General features: G+C 38.8%; 1 protein-coding gene across 3 annotated transcripts in view; it reads left to right on the forward strand.

The window, feature by feature from the left end:
• The first annotated feature begins 422 nt into the window (after positions 1-422).
• Positions 423-20,012, forward strand: part of VWA8 (von Willebrand factor A domain containing 8) — an 88,173-nt gene continuing 68,583 nt past the window's right edge. For all 3 annotated transcript variants that reach the window (XR_015795917.1, XM_088139487.1, XM_088139488.1), the window contains exons 1-10: positions 423-799; positions 5,824-5,901; positions 11,440-11,570; positions 12,774-12,884; positions 13,582-13,749; positions 15,791-15,955; positions 16,261-16,310; positions 17,077-17,185; positions 18,342-18,446; positions 19,667-19,798. Coding sequence is in view for 2 of the 3 variants with exons in the window: in XM_088139487.1 (XP_087995613.1) it covers positions 607-799; positions 5,824-5,901; positions 11,440-11,570; positions 12,774-12,884; positions 13,582-13,749; positions 15,791-15,955; positions 16,261-16,310; positions 17,077-17,185; positions 18,342-18,446; positions 19,667-19,798 (1,242 nt within the window). In the remaining variant the exon portion in view is untranslated. The remainder of the gene's footprint in view (positions 800-5,823; positions 5,902-11,439; positions 11,571-12,773; positions 12,885-13,581; positions 13,750-15,790; positions 15,956-16,260; positions 16,311-17,076; positions 17,186-18,341; positions 18,447-19,666; positions 19,799-20,012) is intronic.

Genomic DNA, 20,012 nt, shown 5'->3' on the forward strand with positions numbered 1-20,012 from the left:
CGCTAAACCAGGACTACCTGTAATTCATTCCTCTACCTTGTGAACATACTGTATGTTTAACACATACACCTAACCCACTTACTCATACCAAATAGAGGAGTTTCTAAGGAGAGATTCCCCCAAGAGCCATCAGTCTATTCTTCCAGTCTCATTCATTCTTGGTTTTCTGAATGGGCTTTTCAGTTCTCCTAAGTCCTCTTAGTATCTCCTAGCGGATCCCCCCTCCCCCGGATCTCATTCACTGAAAACGTTACGCAGCTCTGCAACCAGAACTTGCACCTGGTCCTTCCGCCACCCCATTCACTGGAGCGCAACCTGCAACCGCTGTATCAGCGTCTCTCCGCGCGATCCCGAAGCCTGGCCGTCTTGCAGGGAGGGCGGCATCCGGGCTTCGGCTCCCGCCCTTTGAGAAGGGAGAAGCCGGCGACGACCCCCGCTGCTCGGAAAGAGCGAGCCCTCGCGCTCGGTTGCAGGAGGACGCGCGAGCCAGCCAGCCAGCCAGCCGCCCCTTGCTCGCCCGGCCCCGAAAGCCGCGGCGCCGTTTCCAGGAGGACGCGGTGCGCCGGCGGAAGCCGTCCCCCGGGCGCCTCTCCCGCACCGGTAGCCATGCAAGCCCGGGTGGTGTGCCTGGGTGGCGGCGGCGGTGGTGGCCCCTACGCGGGCCCCGCGGCCGCCCGGAGGGTCCGCCTCCTCTTGCAGCAGGTGGCCGGGCGCGCGGGGCCCGCGGCAGCGGCGGGAGTGGCGCGGCGCGGCGGCGCCCGAGCCTTGCACGGCGGCGGCGGCGGCGGGACGGCCGAAGGTGAGGCGGGCCTTGCCCGGGCGCCCTTCGCCGCTCTCCTCCCGGCGCGGCCCGAGGGCGCCGTCCCGGCGTGCCTTCCGCGCGGGGCCTCCCCGGTTGGCTGGGATTCCCTGCGCCACGGGCCAAGGGGGCAGCGAGGCGGCTCGGGAAGGGGAGGCGGAGAAGACCCCGCGCGGCGAAGGGACCCGCGCTCTGCGGCCGCCTGGCGCGTCGTCCCCTGAACTGGAAGAGGCACTTCGGGGCTGAGCGAAGCAAAGGGGGATGTCTGAAAGAGAACAAAAACAGGGCCCCTCTCCCTCCCTCCCTCCCTCCCTCCCTCTTTCTTTCTTTCTTTCTTTCTTTCTTTCTTTCTTTCTTTCTTTCTTTCTTTCTTTCTTTCTTTCTTTCTTTCTTTCTTTTTCAGTGGTGACTCTTTCTTTCAATGGTGACCCACCCTTCCTTCCTTCCTTCTTCCTTCCTTCCCCCTTTCTTTTTCTCAATGGTGATTCTTTCTCTCTCTCTCTCTCTCTCTCCTTTCTTTCAAGGTGACCCTTCTTCCCTCCCTCCCTCCCCCTTTTTCTCAGTGGTGATTCTTTCTTTCTTTCTCTCTCTCTCTCTCTCTCTCTCTCTCTCTCTCTCTCTCAGTAGTGACTCTTTCTTTCAAGATGACTGACCCTCCCTCCCTTCAGCCTTCCCTTTAGTCACCCATCTCCCATACATGAGTTATAATTACAGTGATGATAGTTTCTTGGAAAAAATAAAGGACAAACTTGAAAAAGGAACAAATCTGAAAGAAGGTCATAAGGATTAAAAAAACCTAATTGTTTATATTTATAACTTGGCTTTACAAATGAGAATTCAAGAGCAAAACCAAGAAAATAAAATTGAAAGGACAGCTTTCTGAAATAAAGGACTGTCCTTTATAATGAAGGACATGTTGTGTGGTCACTGTATTTATAATGGCTGTTTGCCTGAACTTCTTTTAGATTCTCGCTTTTTAATTCATATGGGCAGGGGACAAATTTAATAAATAAAATAAATCTTCTACCTTCTCATAATTTTTTTTAGATTTAGATTTTTATTTTCACTCTTATGTACCCTTTATGCTTTTTAATGACTGTACCCCACCTTCCTTATGCTGGTTGTTTAAGTGGGTTTGTGCCTTCCATTCTGGGCTTGTCAGGTGCTCAAATGGAGCAAATCAAGTCAGATTTTTATTACTGTCATAGACCAGCATAAGGAAGGTGGGGTACAGTCATTAAAAAGCATAAAGGGTACATCAGAGTGAAAATAAAAATCTAAATCTAAAAAAAATTATGAGAAGGTAGAAGATTTATTTTATTTATTTATTAAATTTGTCCCCTGCCCATATGAATTAAAAACTAAAAGCACTGTAATATATAAAAAGCGAGAATCTAAAAGAAGGGGTAGGAGCATTAGATGGGTATAGGGAAGCATAAAAAGTTAGTATGTGGAGCTATCGGCCACTGTATGACCCAAAACTAGATGGGTATATGTCCTGATCCAGCAGGGCTGTTTGGAAAGTCCTGGACTTAACTTATTTTGTGTGTGTGTGTGTGTGTGTGTGTTTGTGTATAAATAAATGTATTGGGTCTGTTTCAGAGCGTCAGCCCTTGTAAGAGACCACTGGGGTCTGTAAGGGAGGTAAAAAAAGGCAAGATTGAAGTCCTGCCCCTTGCATAAGCATGCAACATTGACACGTGTACAAAAGGGGTGTGCAGTTGCCATTGTCTTTTTTTGCCCCCTCCTCCCACAACAAGGCTGTGACGGATTTTGCCTTTTCCAAATCATTGAATGCATTCACAATAACACTTGATTTGGTAATTGATTTAACCCGCTCAACCGTTTGCACAATACATTGAACTGTAAGATAACCCAATGCTCACCCAAAAGAAAAGCAGAGCAGACTTAAAACTAACCAAGTTCTGCATGTTGCGCTCATGCAAGGCACTTGGTTAACTGATCTGGTTACCCTCTTGTGTGAAGACAGCCAGTGTTCTAGAGACTGGGAGAAACAGGAGGGGAGTTGCAGTTGAGTGGTCTAAGAAGAATCTGGCTCTAGAAAAAAATCTTGCATTCACTGCTGTTTTCACACAATGTGTTTTCCCATGATGAAACAATTTACTTCATAAGTTCTGATTTGCACAACACAGGAGATTGTATTGCTGGGCGTGCACAGCGTGTAGGCTAAAATGTGGTTGGCCAACTATGGGTTGGTGGTAACATGCAAACCCTGATAACACTCTTTTTCTCCTTCTGCTGTATCCTGTAATAAGTTAACATTTCCATGTTTACTTTATCTTTAATTACTATCAGTCACGTGCTTCCTGGGAATGCCCCCACCATATAAAGAGCCTCTCTGTATGTCTCTCTGAGAGCATGAGCATTCACAGGGGGAGGGCAGAGGTGAGGATAATATGAGATTATTTTCTTTCATGCCTTTGCTCTCTGCACCGAGTCATTTCTTCATTGCTCAAGCTGCGACACGGGCAAGCTACCTGTGGGAGGCCAGAAGCCACAGGGAGGAGGTGTAGAATACAAAATAGGCTAGACTGCCTTGTGTACATGATCAGGAATCAGATTTTCCTGGGGAACTTTCTAAAATGATCTTTGGATTCTTTTAGGAATTACACTTAACTTTTCTGTGTGGCATACAAATATAATAAATAAATAAATACATTTTCATTTGATTTCCTCCTTAGGAAATGGCATTCTCAGATTTCCTCACCATTTCCAAGGGAGACCCTGTGCCATAACTTAGAAAGGGCATTATCAGAGAGAGATGCAATTGTTAGGAGCGATTCCTGTGTTTGTATACTATGTTTATTTTCTGGATTCGTACAAAACATAAAACTGTGAAGAAAAAAGCTACATGAAATTCAGACCAAATATAGGTAGTCCTTGAGTTATGACCGCTCGTTCAGTGACTGTTCAGTTATGAATGCACTGGACAAGGGGGACTTATGACTGGTCCACAAAGTTGTGGCCATTGCAGCACCCCCATGGTCACACGATTGTGATCTGGGTGCTCAGTGTCCAGCTTGCAATTATGATGTTGCAGTAACCTGTGGTCATGTGATTGTGATTTCCAGCATTCCCTGCGGGCTTCCCACAAGCAAAGTCAATGGGAAAGCCAGCAGGAAGACGGAAGTTGTTCCTACTCCTGTTTTTTTGCCTGCCCACACTCCGTAGCACCTGCCTGCAGCATCTACCGGGCTGCTTGCCTCCGATTCCCTCCTCTTCCTGCTTAACGACCTGTGCGATCCTGGGGTTATGATAGCAACTGGGACTGCAGGATTGCTGCTGCTAAGCGATATGGTCACATGACATCGTGCTTTACGATTGCATCGCTTAGTGATGGAAATTCTGGTCCCAATTCTGTCGTAACCCGAGGACTACCTGTACTAAATAGCAGCCTTGTTTCTAATTGTATGGAATAAATACCCACATTGCAGAGTGGAAAGCAAAACTTTTCTATAGTTTAAATTTACTGCTTCCTGAGGCTTCAGCTTAAGAGTTAATGAAGTAATTTAACCTCTCAGATAAATTACATGGAGATCATTGATACTGATTTTTACTGAAGCAAGCATCCATATAAATGTCCTGAGGAAAGATCTTGGATAATCTTGGCACATTTTTTTCCTTTCATATTTTATTCTGGTCACGGGTGTCCATATTTATCTTTTGCCAATGTCTTATGCAGAATACTTTTGCAATATATTTTGACCCTTTCGCATGTTTCTCACTGAGCTACTGTTGAAATTACAATGCTGATCAAAATTCATTGTTTTTTAAGAGTGGACTTCCCTTCTTGTACTTATCTTCTAAATGCTGATGGATTTCTGTATTCCTCCTCTTCTCTTCAGTTTTTTTAGCTTAGCTATGCAACTTGGCTGGAATGAGTCTCAATTTATGTATATTGTGCAGAAAAGTGACAGTCATTTTAATTGTGTTCTCTGGTTCCTATGGTTTCTTGAAACACTTCGCCACACCACTAAAACAGGTAGTTATGAAACTGAGTACTTCTTAAATAAATAGTAGTGAACCTTGAAGGTAATTGACCAGAAGAGGCAAAATATAACTTTATTTTGGAAGGATTCATAATACACTTATGGGAAAGCTGATTATTTAAGAGAGTTGGTAGCATTTAAAAAATGTTGGTATCAGGACTGACTTTTTGATTGTTGGTGATTAGTATAAGCATTCGATTCTGGACTGATAAAAAGAAAAAAATGCTTATAATAATCACCGACAATCAAAAAGACAGTCCTGATACCAACATTTTTAAAATTTTAGCATCTGTCCACGTCCTGTCCTTTTGTTTTTCCCTACTGTAATCACATTTTCATGTGGTTTATCCTTATTGGCTTCTCAGTGATAATTATTTTAATTTAGAACAAGTTTATCAAGAATTCCAGCTTTCTTAATACCTGAAAGAATTCCATTATTGTCATGATATGTTGTGTTCAGTGAATGTCAATGTCCAGAAGTCAGATTCATAATTACTGTATATCATAATTGCTGAAGTGACATTCTTGAGCTCAGAAAAAAGTATATTCAGGATAAAATGTTTGATATTTTGCCCCAGGCATTGAAAATAACATCCCCTAGAAGCTAAAAGTATAACAACTAAAATAACTAAACTAGAAGCTAAAAGTGTAATAGCTAAGTTAACAGTTTTCTACCATTCTTTAAAAAAAAAACTTTCTAAAACTGCTGCTTTCTTTCATAATATCAAATCTGGCTATAATTTTTCTAAAGAAATTCAGACATCTGTAAAATTCAGATGTCTGCCATTTATGTAATGAAAAAAACAAGACATAGTCTTATCACTCTGATTAAAATCTTACAGATGCAAGATGGTAATCCACAAAATCTTTGTGGATAAGGTGCTACAAGATTTTTCTGTGTTTTAAAACAGGGAACATACTTGTTCTTATAGGACATGTAAGATTGACAGCAGAGTGTGCTTGTTTGTGTGTATATGTGACCAGTGATAAATAACTATTATTTCTCATTTTCAGATGATACTGTTACTATTGGGGATGTGTCCTACAAACTCAGAACACCAAAGAATCCAGAACTGGTCCCAGTGAACTACAGTAAGAAGCAATATTATCTTAAAACTAAGCTCAAAATAGAAGTCTAGCTGTATACATTTTATTGCGGCGAACATAATCCTTTGTGGGAAGAATATCAGAATTTCAGAAATGCTGTTCCACCATAAATAAAACTGACTAGGCAATATTCAGCTGGGTTACCAAATTCCAATTTAATGTAGCCTGCGGGGTTGTTGTGATGGCAACATATTGGAGGAAACTCAGAGCTCCTTGGAGGGAAGACAGGATAAAAATTCAGCAAATAAATACATGACATGACTAAGTACAGTAAGCATTTGCTTCACGAATTTTCATTCCGTATAGGATTCTATTGATTATGCATTTTGGTTTCCCACCAAACCTTCTAATTGTTTTATTCACACCATAGCGATACTTAAAATGAGCATTGTAATCCCATCTAAGTGACATATCCTTGTGGATAGATAAGATAACTAGTAGTTCCTGTGGAACTAAAGTTATTACGCTAAAGTTGTAATGTAAGCAAATTACATTAGATATAGTGCATGCAATTTTTTACTCATTTACTCACATGGGCTTCTCTTCTATGTAACCATTCAGATAAGAAATTCCTCCTGAGCTCTCTAAACCAGGATTAGCAATTCCATTAATGCAGATGTTGGCTCACAAAATGTGGTCAAATATTGGCTAAGAACAGCTTTTAGGATTTTCATGGTTCTGTAGAGCACACTCAATGAATACTGTCTAGGAGTTATTTATTTTCCTTGCTCCAGCAACCAAATTTTTCAGTATACATTAAGATTTTGGGGACAGATTTGGATTGATTGATTGATTGATTGATTGATTGATTGATTGATTAGGTGCCATCAAGTTGTTTTCAATTCCTAGCAACCACATAGATATATTTTCTCCATAACGATTTGTATTATCCATATATTGGGGAAAACTGAAGAATTTGTTCTAAATGCTGGATGCCTAAATATTAGAGTTTTTAAAATTAAGGCTGGTGGTAATGATTTTAAAGAAAAAGCATGGTTTTGCAGTGGGGACTTGGAAGTTTAAATTGATGCCAATTTTAGCAAATCTGGTTTTAGTTTTATATAGCTTGTGTTTATTTAATGTAAGGCTTAGTTATTTGGCATGGATCTTGATGTTTCCAATTTGAATTTAATTTTTGGTTTGTGTTTTGTTGAAGTCCATTTGCAAATAAAATGTTTCTAATCTGATCTAGTGCTTTGTGGTGTTTCAGGTAAGGAGAATCATGAAATGAACAGTCTTCATTGTTGCTAGTTTTCTTAAAATAATTACTTCTTTTACAAAACAAACGAACAAAGATTGCTGAAGAATGGAGGGAGTGAGGGCTGTTGAAATGAAGTAGGATAAATATATGGAAGAACAGCTGAAAGAGGAAACGTTTTTATTGTTTTTGTGGACTCCTTAACTGTATTGATGAATTCTATAAATAAGTTCAACTAAATATTTGTGAACTTAAGCTGTGCCTACAAGCTGTTCTGTGGGAGCCAAACAAAGGATTAAAATACTAGACTAAATATTAGGTAAATAAAGATGAGTAAGAGGACATAAATGGCTCTAGCAGGCTATCCCCTTAAGGCTTTGGAGTATTCTTCTTTTCAATATAGCATTTATGTTCTGTTCTTCATGGCAGCTTGTTTTACATTCTTGAATTTAGTTTCTATTTTAGGCATCTCTTAAATTTGATCCAATTTCTTTTCTTCAAGCTGTAGCTAAAAATAGAATAAACTGAACTTACTAATTCACTAGCAACATTTGGTTATATTGCAAAAAAAAATTGCTATCGGGATTGTAATACTTTTTAGCAGTTTAAAAACCTGCTAGATTAAGACCAAAGTTAAGATTTCTTGATGTTGGCTCACATTCTACGAAGCCAGGAAATTGGAAGCCCAGTCTAATGCATCAAAAGACATGACCCACAGTTGAGAATTATGCTGTACAGGTTCACAGAAAAAGTTCAGAGGCTTTGTAAGGCCATCCAGGACCAGAAAAAAATGTGTGGGTCTGAAGCACTTCATCCAATCAGACCAAAATTTAAGATTGCTTTTAAGGCATTTGTCAGCTGGGCAGTTTAACTTTAGAGTAACTAACTTCTGAAAAGAAATTCAATATTACAGTGTTGGAAATCCCATCCAGTTTTCAGAACTGTTGGTTAGTTGGTATAGTCTTTGGTGCACCTCTGAAGGTTAATGGATCCTATCAGATTCCAGGAAGCTCAGAGGGTATGGTGATAGAATGTTTCCTCAAATCTGATTGGCCTTGCTAGTGGCAACTTGCTTGGGGTGCGGAATAACAGTGCCTCCAGGCTCCTATGCATCTGCTATTCTATATCAGATTTTGTCCTGCACTGTGGTGTTGAGGATCATAAAGCGGGAGAGCAGGTGACTTGAGTGATTGTGGTGGGATGAATCTGGTTGGACAATATATGGGTGCCATTATAAAGTCTCTGCCATGGCAAACTGAGTGGAATCATCTGCAGAGAACCACCTCTTCAGGATAATTGGTGGATGATGTGGCTCTTAGTGGCCCCAGGTGTCATCTTAGTAGAAGACATGTAAGAATTCTTAAGAGAAAACAGAATACTTAGAGCCTTTCCAGTCTGGCTTCAGACCCAAATTTAGCCCTGACGATGGCTTTGGATTCTCTCCTTTGTATCAGGAGAGAGATGGGACAGTGGGATCTGTTGATATTAGGGATTTCTCCACATTTTTAGACCATGGTAGCCTTTCAGAGAGCTTGAGAAACTGGGGGTTAGAGGTACCAATCAGAAGTACTTCTGCTCTTACCTCCTGGATGCTGTCAGAATGTAGTATTGAGGAACATCTGCCCAGCTCTTCAGAAGAGAGCAAAATGAAGGGTTGGCCATTCATAGATATGCAGATACAGCTGGAAACCCTTTCAAAGTAGCACTGTGGGCCTTGCAAAAGACATGACTGCTATCTCATTTTGAAGACAGGTATTTCACATGCTGTGAAAACCTCCTTCAAGTGCTCTATACAGCGCTAGTGCTTATGGAATTTTGAGAGGACTGGTGTAAACTTACCCTGTTTTATATTTATAATTCGCACAAAAGCTCATTTTGCTCATAGAGATTGCACTCTTACCCAGTGTCCTGTTCTTCAGTTTCTCCTTTACTCTAGCGCTGTTGCATACTTACTTTGTTTCTCGAGGGTAGCACACTCTGTTCCTTGGTTCCTGTCCACAGAATTTTATTCCGTACTTATCATGTATGCGACCTTTTCCCTTGCTGCTGCTTCTGTCCAGTAGGGAAGAAGTGAACCATGAGAAAGGAAGTGCATTGTCACAATATAGTAATAGTGAGAGTTTTCACGCAGTCAGTGAAAACAGTATGATTGCAAATCTGTTGCAGAAACAAAGGATGGGTGCAAACAGGCCAGCCTCCTCCAAAGGAAGGTAGGAAGGAAAAAGAAATGCAGGAGGGTCTGAAAATTATTTTTGTTTCAAGGGCTTGTCTTGAATTATAACAGTTGCTGAAATTCTTTGCTTAAGGCCTCCTAATGCTTTTCAATAAATATTACTTACCAGACGTTCTTGGGTTTCTTGTGATGTTGCATAAGCGTTCCAGTTCTACTTATTGAATGAAGTTTGACACTAAAAATACAGTGAATAGTCAGAGAAATCAGAAAAAAATCTGGGCAAAGAGATAAATCTTAGACACATGAAGAATGTGATTTAAGATTTATTAGATGACAAGAACCCATCTAATCTCCATGGGCGGATTATTCCCCATTGCAGGTGACAGAGTGGAGAATTTCTGTTTGACACCACTGTTGAGTATAAGGTGATGTCAAGTTCTTAGTTGTTCCATCTCCACAGAAACCAGTTTCCAGAGTTTCTTTAACAAGATTTATTGAAAGAGGATAGAATAAGGTTACAGAAATCTCAGCAACTGGATAGTTTTTCCTTTAGGATCCCATTTATCTTACAGGCAAATAATTTCTGTCACTCACAGTGAGGAGGCTGTTCTCTTAACTGATAAAAGAGGAATATCCAGATGGTTAGGTTAGGATATGACTTTCTCTTAGACTCTAAGCATACTATTCACCAGGCCAGGACATGGTCAGCAGGATGCCCTCTCCTAAACAGCAGGGCTGAATAGAATTGCATAGAAGTAGACACTTTTTTCAGATAATCTGGTCCTGTGCCACACAAGATCCTTTTCATAAGACTGTGCCACACATAATCTGGTCCTGTGCCACACAAGATCCTTTTCATAAGACTTGGCTCTGTAGTTAATAGCAAGTGCAGAATCTTTAGCAATAAGATTATGTGTGGTTGGTGTGGGGCTTTATTGAGCAACCTAGTAAGTGCATTCTGCACTAGCTGGAAGTTTCTGAATCATGTTACAGTATATAAGTGAGAAAGATGAATTCATATACACTACCACATTACATACTGTACCTGTCCTGCAAGGGAAGTCCAGTCCTATCCAGAATATGTAAACTCTCAAAACCCCAGATATGGGAAGGTACCCATCTAGAGAATTTCAGTCTGATTTTGGTCCATTTGTCTAAATCTAGACTACCACTGTGTCCAGGCACCAATCTGAGTCACCCACAGCCAATCCTGACTCAGGCATAACAGAGCACAGGTTTTTTTCCTAGATAATGTGTCAGTTCAGGTATTTAGTCACAAACTGGCATGGGACAACTTCACAGTAGTTAAAATTGAGTTGATGGAGCAGCTTTGGTGCATAAAAGCTCAGGTCCTGAGCATCCGATTCCCCTCAAAGGCTTTAAAAGTAGAGGACTGTAAAAGTGCCCAGGAAGCAGATTAGGGCAGTGGTGAATCTATTTATTTGCATATTTGCAGCATTTGTAGAGCACTTTCCATTAAAAATCTCAAAGTGGTTTACAAATAAAGTAAGTCATAAGCTTTGATTACTACTACTAGAACATCTCTGCTTTATGTCAGGCTAAATGTACCGTTCCCCGAGGGGGGGGGGAATTATAATTTGCAAGTTATCAAGCTTTTCAACTATAGTATAATTTGTCTGAATATCTTCCTGGACATCTCACATTCCCATCTTTGTCCTATTTGTTTTTCAGTAACAGTGAGTTAAAAAAAATTATCTTATGCTTGTGGGATGGGGGGTCCAATATTGGTATGATTTCCTTATAGTTACTTAAAGGATAAGAGTAACTGTAGGCATTTTATCTGAAAACAGTGGTCTTGCCCTATAGATTAGGTTAGATTCAAAAATGTATGATAAGCCTGAGCTTATTTCGTGAAAATAATGGATTTGGTTCTATTTTCCCACAATTAAAGCCCAGCCCTCTAGACATTATACACACAGTATTTTATTAAGTTAATTGGACTCAAGCATGATTGGGTACGCAATCAGTCTTGAACTAGAAAGCACAGTGAACTTTAAAAGTATAAGTTAAAAAAGTAAATTCAGGAAGAGAAAGGCAGTGTTGGATTTAATAACATTGTTTGAGAATGTAAAATGAATTGTTTAAAGTTTCTTAAATTAGATAAAAGTTCATGCTACATCCTTTCATTTAGTTTCAGATTCTCTAGCTCAGTCTGTGATTCAGCATCTAAGATGGATCATGCAGAAAGACCTTCTGGGCCAAGATGTTTTCCTTATTGGACCTCCAGGGCCTCTTCGACGTTCTATTGCCATGCAGTACTTGGTAAGGTTTTGGAGATTTTCATTAGAGCAGTGTTTCTCAATCTTGGCAACTTTAAGATGTATGGACTTCACCTCCCAGAATTCCCCAGCCAGCATTCTGGGAGTTAAAGTCCATGCATCTTAAAGATGCCAAGGTTGAGAAACTCTGCATTAAGAGTACTGAAGTTGTCATCACAATTCTTATGTTTCTATACAAAGGAGACTGCAACATATAGTGATTTTATGGTTCATAATGAGGAGTTGTAGAACAGTTTCTCAGTTTTGCAATCTTTGATTCATACCAGGAATGCTCAAGTTGAATTTTTTTAGATTGCTGTTTTTCTTTTGTTTATTGGGCTAAGCATTATCCTGCCTTTTCTTTAAGAAGCTTAAAACAACATAGAAGTTTTATTGGTATATTCAGATATGACCTTGATGCTCTCTTAATTGTAGTTAAACGTGTTCCCTTCTCAAAGATTGGACTGAGAACCACCAACTTTGCTTCATCATTATTAAATTGCACTCTGAAACTCCTAGTAGTATCTGAAAATGAACTTGCTGAGCCTGTGGATCTTACTGGGGTTAAGAATTCAGATCATGGTATGGTGTTTGCAGTAGTTGAACTTTGGGCTGGATTTAGATTCCTATTCTCAGCCCCTGGTGGCATCATCTACTCCAACCACAATTTCATAAAGTGTATTTTGTTGCTTGGATAGGAGAGGGACAATATGGCTATCCTTGAAAGCATCACTTTGGATGCAGATAACTTTGGGTAACTACCACCTAGTTGTAGATACTCTTTACCTTCTCTATCACAGAGTAGATAGCAATGGCAAATGTCCTTAGAGAGGTCAGTTATCTAGAGCCATTTCAGTCTGCCTTCAGGGTCTGAATGAGCTTTTATGGATACCCTTTATTGCTAGAAAGAGGAAGGAAGATTAATTCATTGATTTCCTCAGCAATTTTTGCCTTGTCCAGCCTGACTAGTGAACTTCCTCAGTAGAGGAAGGGAAACCTGGGTCCTGATTATTGATAAAACCAGATATAATTAAAAAAAATGAAGCCATGATGACTGAAGGAGAACACTAAACTAGGCTTCAGGCTTACATTTGTTTCCACTCAGTGACCTACTGCTGTTTGGAGTTGTGCTGTATTGAATAATTTGCTGTTAAATTAAACAGATTATAAATATTTACTTTATCCAATATCATTCCACTTTCTGTAGGAACTGACCAAACGAGAGGTAGAATATATGGCACTTTCCAGGGACACAACAGAAACTGATCTCAAACAGCGGAGGGAGATCCGAGCTGGCACTGCCTACTACATTGACCAAGTGAGCAGCCATAACAACCTCAGTTCTTACTCTTTCAGAATTTATTTGCTGAAAATCCAGAGTGTAAAATATAGAGAGTGCTCTGCTCTCGCTTGTTCGCAACCTATCTGTGTGTCCCGTGACACTGTTTGAAGAAAAGCTATGGCTGTTCAATATTTTAGAGACAAAGGACACAGTGCTTGAAATCTGTTACAAGAGCTAGGAGCAGCTTCTATTTTAAACTCTGTTGAGTTATTCTGAGTCAGTGGAGCATATACTAACCTAGATAAATCACTGTTCTAACTCAATAGGAAACTGCTTTCTATGTTGTAATTTTTTTAAGATTGCCAGGAAAAAGGGTAGGTTTTGTTGTACAAAGTTTTCATTTCACTGTTTCAAGGAATGAATGTCACAATAGGATCATTGTTTCATTTTCCTTTCTTAATTTGGCTTTCTCCCCATGTAAATTTCCTGCTACCCTAATTTTAATATTCCCTCCCCTTTTTATATATATGTGGGCTCATGTGAGTTAGGCCCCTCAAGCTGTTCTGTAGGCTTTTTCTTCTGCTGCTGATGCAGTTCTTCTTGTCCTCTGTTCTTGATCTGGATTGTTGGATGACAGTAACTTGAAGACAAACAGGCCTTCACTGTCAAGTATTTTTGCAAACTGTATCCAGCTATTCCTATTTCTGGTGCTGATTTTGTTTTGATTAATAAGTGTGCAGTGCGTGCAGCTACAGAAGGTCGGATCCTGGTTCTAGAAGGTTTGGAGAAGGCTGAGCGGAACGTCCTCCCGGTCTTGAACAATTTGCTGGAGAACAGGGAAATGCAGCTGGAAGATGGCCGCTTCCTCATGTCAGCTGAACGTTATGATAAACTGCTGAAGGTAAACAGAATGCTCAGGTTTCTTTAGGTTGACAACAAAGTATTTTGTACAGAATGAATGGATCTCAATAAACATTTCCAAAGAACTCTTAACCTTCTGAAAGTTTATTTTATAGGTAGATTGTCATTTAGCCAGTAAATCCAGGTGGATTGCTTTTAACCCAAATGGTCTGTCCTTCCTTCTATCCCCTGAATGCTAGCTGCATACGCACGTTTAGGATACATCGATATGTAATTTCCACTTAGTTATCGGTCCTACAAATCTAAAAATGTGATCATGTTTTCTTTTGAAAAGAAAAAAAAATGTGGGTTTGAGCAGCTAATAAATTAAATATACATGCATAATATACATACACATCCATCACACTGTTACCTTTTGGTGTAAGCAGTCTTATGTAGAGTCCTGAGAGGTGTAAGAAATACTAAGCCAAGGAAATTAAAGGCCTGAGATAGGTGGAAAAAGAGGAAGAAATATAGTTAAAACTAATGTACACCAACCCTATTCACTGTACCTTTCCATATTTCCTTGCAAATCATTTCTGCTCCCTCATATCTATACCCCACTTCAAGCATCGCCTTTTTTACTTTAAACATTTCACCTTTCTCTCTCTGAAGATCTCATCAATTCAGTCTATCAGTTCATTCTAACCAATCAACCACTTTCTTAGTCTTCTCTTTTGTTTCGGCCCATTCATTCTTCCTTCATATATACATATTCAGTCCACTTTCCTTCTCTCTATAAGGCAAAATTATCCCAACTTTCTTCTTTCAAACTGGTGATCCACTTTGTGTTTGATCTATTTGATTCAATTCTGTAAAACAAAATCTATAACTCACTAGATTTCACTGAGTACAGGCACATCTTAAAATTCCTCCATCCTTTTCTTAGTATGCTTGGATATATTTTTTTTTTTTTCTAAAAAAACCCAGACCAAAAATATATTAATTTCATCTGGATAACTTCCCATCCATTCCCTGTCCAAAAAAGGTTCTTATTCCTGTCTTAATTAATTGCCCTGAAAATTTAGCATATCCCCTCCAATTAATCAATTAAAACTTCAGATAATTGAATAATAAGTTTAAAGCTTCCATAATGCACAATCAGATCATTGTTAGAATTAGAAAGCTCAAAATATTCTCCTATTACAATGCTTGTATCTCTAAGATTAATCTGGTTTATCAATTGCTATGCACTGAATAGTATAGTTTTTAAATTCAAGAACAGTGATACTGAAAGAAAAATTATTCCGCTATGAAAATCAGTCTGCCTTTTTATAGTCTGGTTAGAACAGTATTTTAATTTTTTGTTAGGGATTGCTCTTGCATGAAAAATGAAGCCCATCTGGCCAAATTAGAGCTTATTGAGAATAAAGCATCACTTCCTCTCCACAGTTCAAAATTTATGTTGGAATATGCAAGAGTCTAGATTTTGGGGGTATAATTTGTATTCGCACAGTAGTGCTGATTTGCAAAATATTACCAGGCTGGGAATACCTGTACATTCTTCACGTTTCAGGGGAGTGAGCAACCACTTCCCACAGCTTCAAGGGATGGTGAGCAAGAGGATCAAGGAATTACCACCCAGATCATCATCTTAAACTTGCCAAGTTTGAGAAACACTGCTCTAGAGCTTTGATTTCATGGAGCTGGTCAGAAGAGTCAGAACGAAGATCACACTGTTTGACTGGATCTACAGTGCTGCTTCCCTTCAGTGGGCGAAGTTTTCCTGTGGGAAATGCATACCTTCTTTTTTTTTCCTTTCCTCCTCTAGTTTATGGAGTTCACTGAGAAAACACAATGAATGTACAGAGGCTTGAATAATTTGTAATATGTAAAGTAATTATTAAGACACTGAAGTCAAGATGGAATTCTGATTTTATTTTATTTTATTGAAATTAACAAAAGGGTACTATCATATACGTTCACTGTGCTTCTTTGTTGCTAAATTCATATAGGTCTTCACTGGATTCTCTTTATCTGAAGTCATTGTTGAATTATAATAATAGTTTATAATAAGTTTTCATTATATTGCTTATGTTTAGGAGCATGAAAAAGAAGAGTTGGATGCATGGAGGATTGTTAGAGTCAGTGAAAACTTCAGGGTGATTGCACTGGGCCTTCCTGTACCCCGATATTTGGGTAACCCATTAGACCCACCACTTCGGTCTAGATTTCAGGCTAGAGATATTTATTACCTACCCTTTAAGGTAAGTAAATGTTGCAAATCTTAATTTTAAAATGTTTGCTGAAGCTTAGTATACATATTCCTTACTGGCCAATTAATTAATTAAAAGAAGGCAAGTGTTGCCAAAAAAAAAAAAACTACTAGAAATTAAAAGTGATTTCATTTTCTAAAGCTAAGTACTTTGGTATAAAAGACTGATTGTATATAAAGCATTAGAGTCATCAATAAACCCAGATCCAACTGTTACAGCCTAGATAATTATATCCTAGAGTAGAATGGGCCTTGCTCAATAAGATTTATAGACTAATGTGATGCATTTTGTTTTAGGACCATCTTTCACAGCTGCACTTTGTTGGAAATAATGTTTCAACAGAAAGGTAAATATGCATATTAAATCTCTGTATTAGTGTTCTTAGAATTTGTTTTTGGAAGTTGGGCCTCTGGATGTAAAATTGAAATGCCTGTTAAAGTAATATTGGAATTTAAATATTTGTAATAGGATGACAAATTCTCAGTAATAAACTTAAAATGAAATCTTTAATCAGCCTGAGCTGAAATTCTGATTGCGTAAGACTGTGATTTGTTTAACCTAAGTGTGTAAGTACACACTAGGTAAACTCTGACTTAAATCATTTGTTCTTGTTCTAAAAACATGGTAAATTAAATCACAGTTCCCTGAATTTAGATACCATGGAAAACTGCCCTCAGGTTAAAAGGGAAAGCAGATGGTTTGCTGCATGTGAAATTAAGAATGTTTGAACCCCAGTTTTGTTGCAACTTAGTCCGGTGTGAAAACAGATCTTCTCCCTCTTTCTTTAAATTATGCATATTGTGTACAATAAATTTAAGGCAAAATTGTACATCTGAACTGTCAGCAGTATCCTGAGCCAAGCTGCAAAGACGCAGGTTCTAAGGCCATATATTCTTCACAAATGCCTGACTGAGAGTGCTACAATAGAAGCGAATATGTGTAGCTCAGGGTTGAACTGACAGTGCTCCTTTAGGACATAGACCAAATGCGCATTGTCTGCTTACACTCAGGATCCATGTAGTGCCAAGTTTTTTCTTACTTAAATGGCTATTCCAAATTATTGTAAGTGTAAAGTATTCTGTTCAAGTTAATACTGATTGTTTTACTTCTAGGATCTCACAGCTGTTGTCTTTTGCAACGACTCTCTGCACCCAAGAATCTTCTTCATTGGGTCTTCCTGATTTCCCCTTAGATAGTTTATCCTCTGCTGTGCAGATTCTGGTAGGTCTATTCTCATATACAAAAGCATAATTTAGAGTGAAAAATACTTTTGATAAAGTTCATTTGTTGATAGCAAATGGAACTCCACTGGATTAAAATTAGGAGGGTCCCTGATATTAGTGCTTTCAGAACATTGGTGCTTTTAATGAATTTCATTACAAAGTTAGGCCATCAGACTAGAAAACCTTTATTTTAACAATTTGTACATTGATAGTTTCTAGTCATTATCTTGTCTGGATGTGAGTATTTAAGAGCGTAGCATTAAACTCATTTAATTTAAACTCAGCTTTGCGCCAGTAGTATATAACATGGGGAAAGTTGTCCAATAAAATGAATTTGTGCCTGGGAGAAGTTCTCCCTGTAATAATTCTCTACAGTGTGTCCTCACAAGCACTTTTGTTCTGATCTAGTACCAGAATGAACTTGGCAGTGAGGAAAGTATTCGGATCTATCCTGTTACTTCTGATCATTACAAAGTGCAGACCTACTTGAATCCGTTTTGTGAATCAGTGTTGCAAATTTTTATGTATTATTCCATTTCACCCTTTCCCCCCCTCTGATCATGTTTGGAAATCCTCATTCATTGTTTCTTGAATATTTGTTTTTGTTTTATAACCAACCACTTCCTAATATACAACCTCCCCAGTAGATATTTAAGGCTTAACTTACTCTTGTTTTTAATGGAACTCATCTAAATATTCAGTAGAACTTTGATTTTGCAGACCAGTTGTGGTGGTGGGTGGGTGGGTGGGTCCATTAAAGCGAAATACCTGTTAAATCTGCATTTGTGGTTTGGGTCATTTGCATCCATTTATGTCATTTCCATAATTCTACAAACTCAGATCCCTGCCTCTTTATATGTGATTGAGATACACATATATCCCAACTGGGTGTGATGTAGCCTTGAAAAATGCTATTAAAAAAGAAAGAGGAAGGGAGGGAGGGAGACAGAGACATACACATTCATTCTTTCCTAATCTCTAGAGATGTTTTCCTTCAAGCTACTAGAGGCTTGGAATCTCAACAAATAAGGTTTACAGAGTTATTATTTAACCTTGGGATTGCAAATACTGGTTAATGACCATGGATTAGTAACTGTCTTCTTTCAGGTATATTACATTGGTCTGCTTTTTCTGTTTTTTTTTTTCTTATTTAGAACTCCTTTCCTATGATGTCAGTGCGGCATATAATCAACTGGCTTTATCCATATAATGTTTTGCTAGGGAAGGAAGGCCAGACAGCTGTAGAAGATGCCTTAAAAGTAAGTGTTCACTGAATTAGAGTTCAATTCCTATCCTGTTAAAAAAGATGCTGCAAAAACTTAATTCGGCCTGGAGAGAATATTCCTTCCTTTCCTTGATCTCTGTTTTCTTAATTTGTTGAAAGTTTTAATGTGTTAGAATGTAACAGCCTGTGGATGAGAAATTCATGCTTCCCTGGCACGGAAACATGTTTTGATAAAATATGTTTTCTTGGCTTTACGTTCCAAGAACTGAAATATTCTAAGAGCTTTTTATTCTGCATATATGTTGTTGTGGTTTTACCAAACACATATTCCAGTTATTTTTTTCCTGTGGCTTTTATAGTTTTTGTTTTTATTTTATGGGTAAGAAAGGAAAAATGGTGAAAACTGCATTTGAAAAGACTCTCCAAGTTTCTTTTCTTTATAGAATTCTGTTGAATAAAATAATGATTACATAGTAGCACTTTCTTGAAGGACTTTGTGTTTGTTTAATAGACTAATTGATTAAAATATACAGGTTGATGGTACAGTTCTCTAAAGCAGGAATCAGATTTGGCCTTTGAATGCTTTAGCGACCAAGCTTAAAAACTAAATTTGATTTTATTAAAACAAAGTATATATACAGTGAAGCCTCATTTTATTGGTTCTTGATGCAACAGACTTTGCAAGCAGAGGAACAGATTTCTGCTGTGATTTCCATCATTTGTATAATGACGCCATGACACAAATGACATAATTCCCTGCAATGCCATATTTTCTGATTCAGAGGGCAGTCCTGAGTAATAGACCTCCCCACCCATTAAAATAAAGTTTCACTGTAATTTCCCTATGAGTACTCTCAAGTTGTATATTTAAAATCCATCTCCTTTGCAATAAAAGCTGAAAACTGCTTAAGAAAATTACTTAAGGGCTGCAGCCAAGAATTTCCACGGCCTCCTATAACTCTTGGGCCTTCAACTGCACTCCTCTGATCTAAAAAGATGAACTTTATGCCTCATCTTCAACTTACCAAGTAATTCCTAATGCATCTAATGAGACATATTTCCAAGTTGAGGGCTTAATATTGCATATCCAGTTCTTACCCCATATACAATATTGGCTCATTTGCTTTTCCTCAGAGGAGCTAATTTAAGCATCATACGCCTTATCTCAGATTCTGAAAAATGGTATTATTTAATTTAACCTTTAACAATTGCTTTACACCTCAAAGATGTAAAAAAAAAAATTGTATTTCTTAGCGATTTGAGCTCCAAGATTCCAGAAGATTTTCTGTTCCTACAAATGTTATAAATGTGAAGAAGAGGGAGGATGACAAAAGCTTGCAGGCTGATGTTACCATTCAGATAGCTGGAGAAACTGTGACATTTCAGGTAATTATTTAAAGATTTAATGTGGGGAAAGGATAGAGCTTTTTTTGCCCTCCTTCCCCCTTCCCCCTTCCTCCTTCTTTCCATTTTCTCCTTCCATGCATGCATCCATCTCCCTTCCCTTCCCTTCCCTTCCCTTCCCTTCCCTTCCCTTCATCTCTCTCCTCCCTCCGTCTCTCCCTCCTTCCTTCTTCCTTCCTTCCTTCTTAGCAGTCCC

Source organism: Python bivittatus, unplaced genomic scaffold, assembly GCF_059951505.1.
Source record: "Python bivittatus isolate LINGU-HERP-01145 unplaced genomic scaffold, Pbiv_v1 ctg000210_np1212, whole genome shotgun sequence".
NCBI lineage: Eukaryota > Metazoa > Chordata > Lepidosauria > Squamata > Pythonidae > Python > Python bivittatus.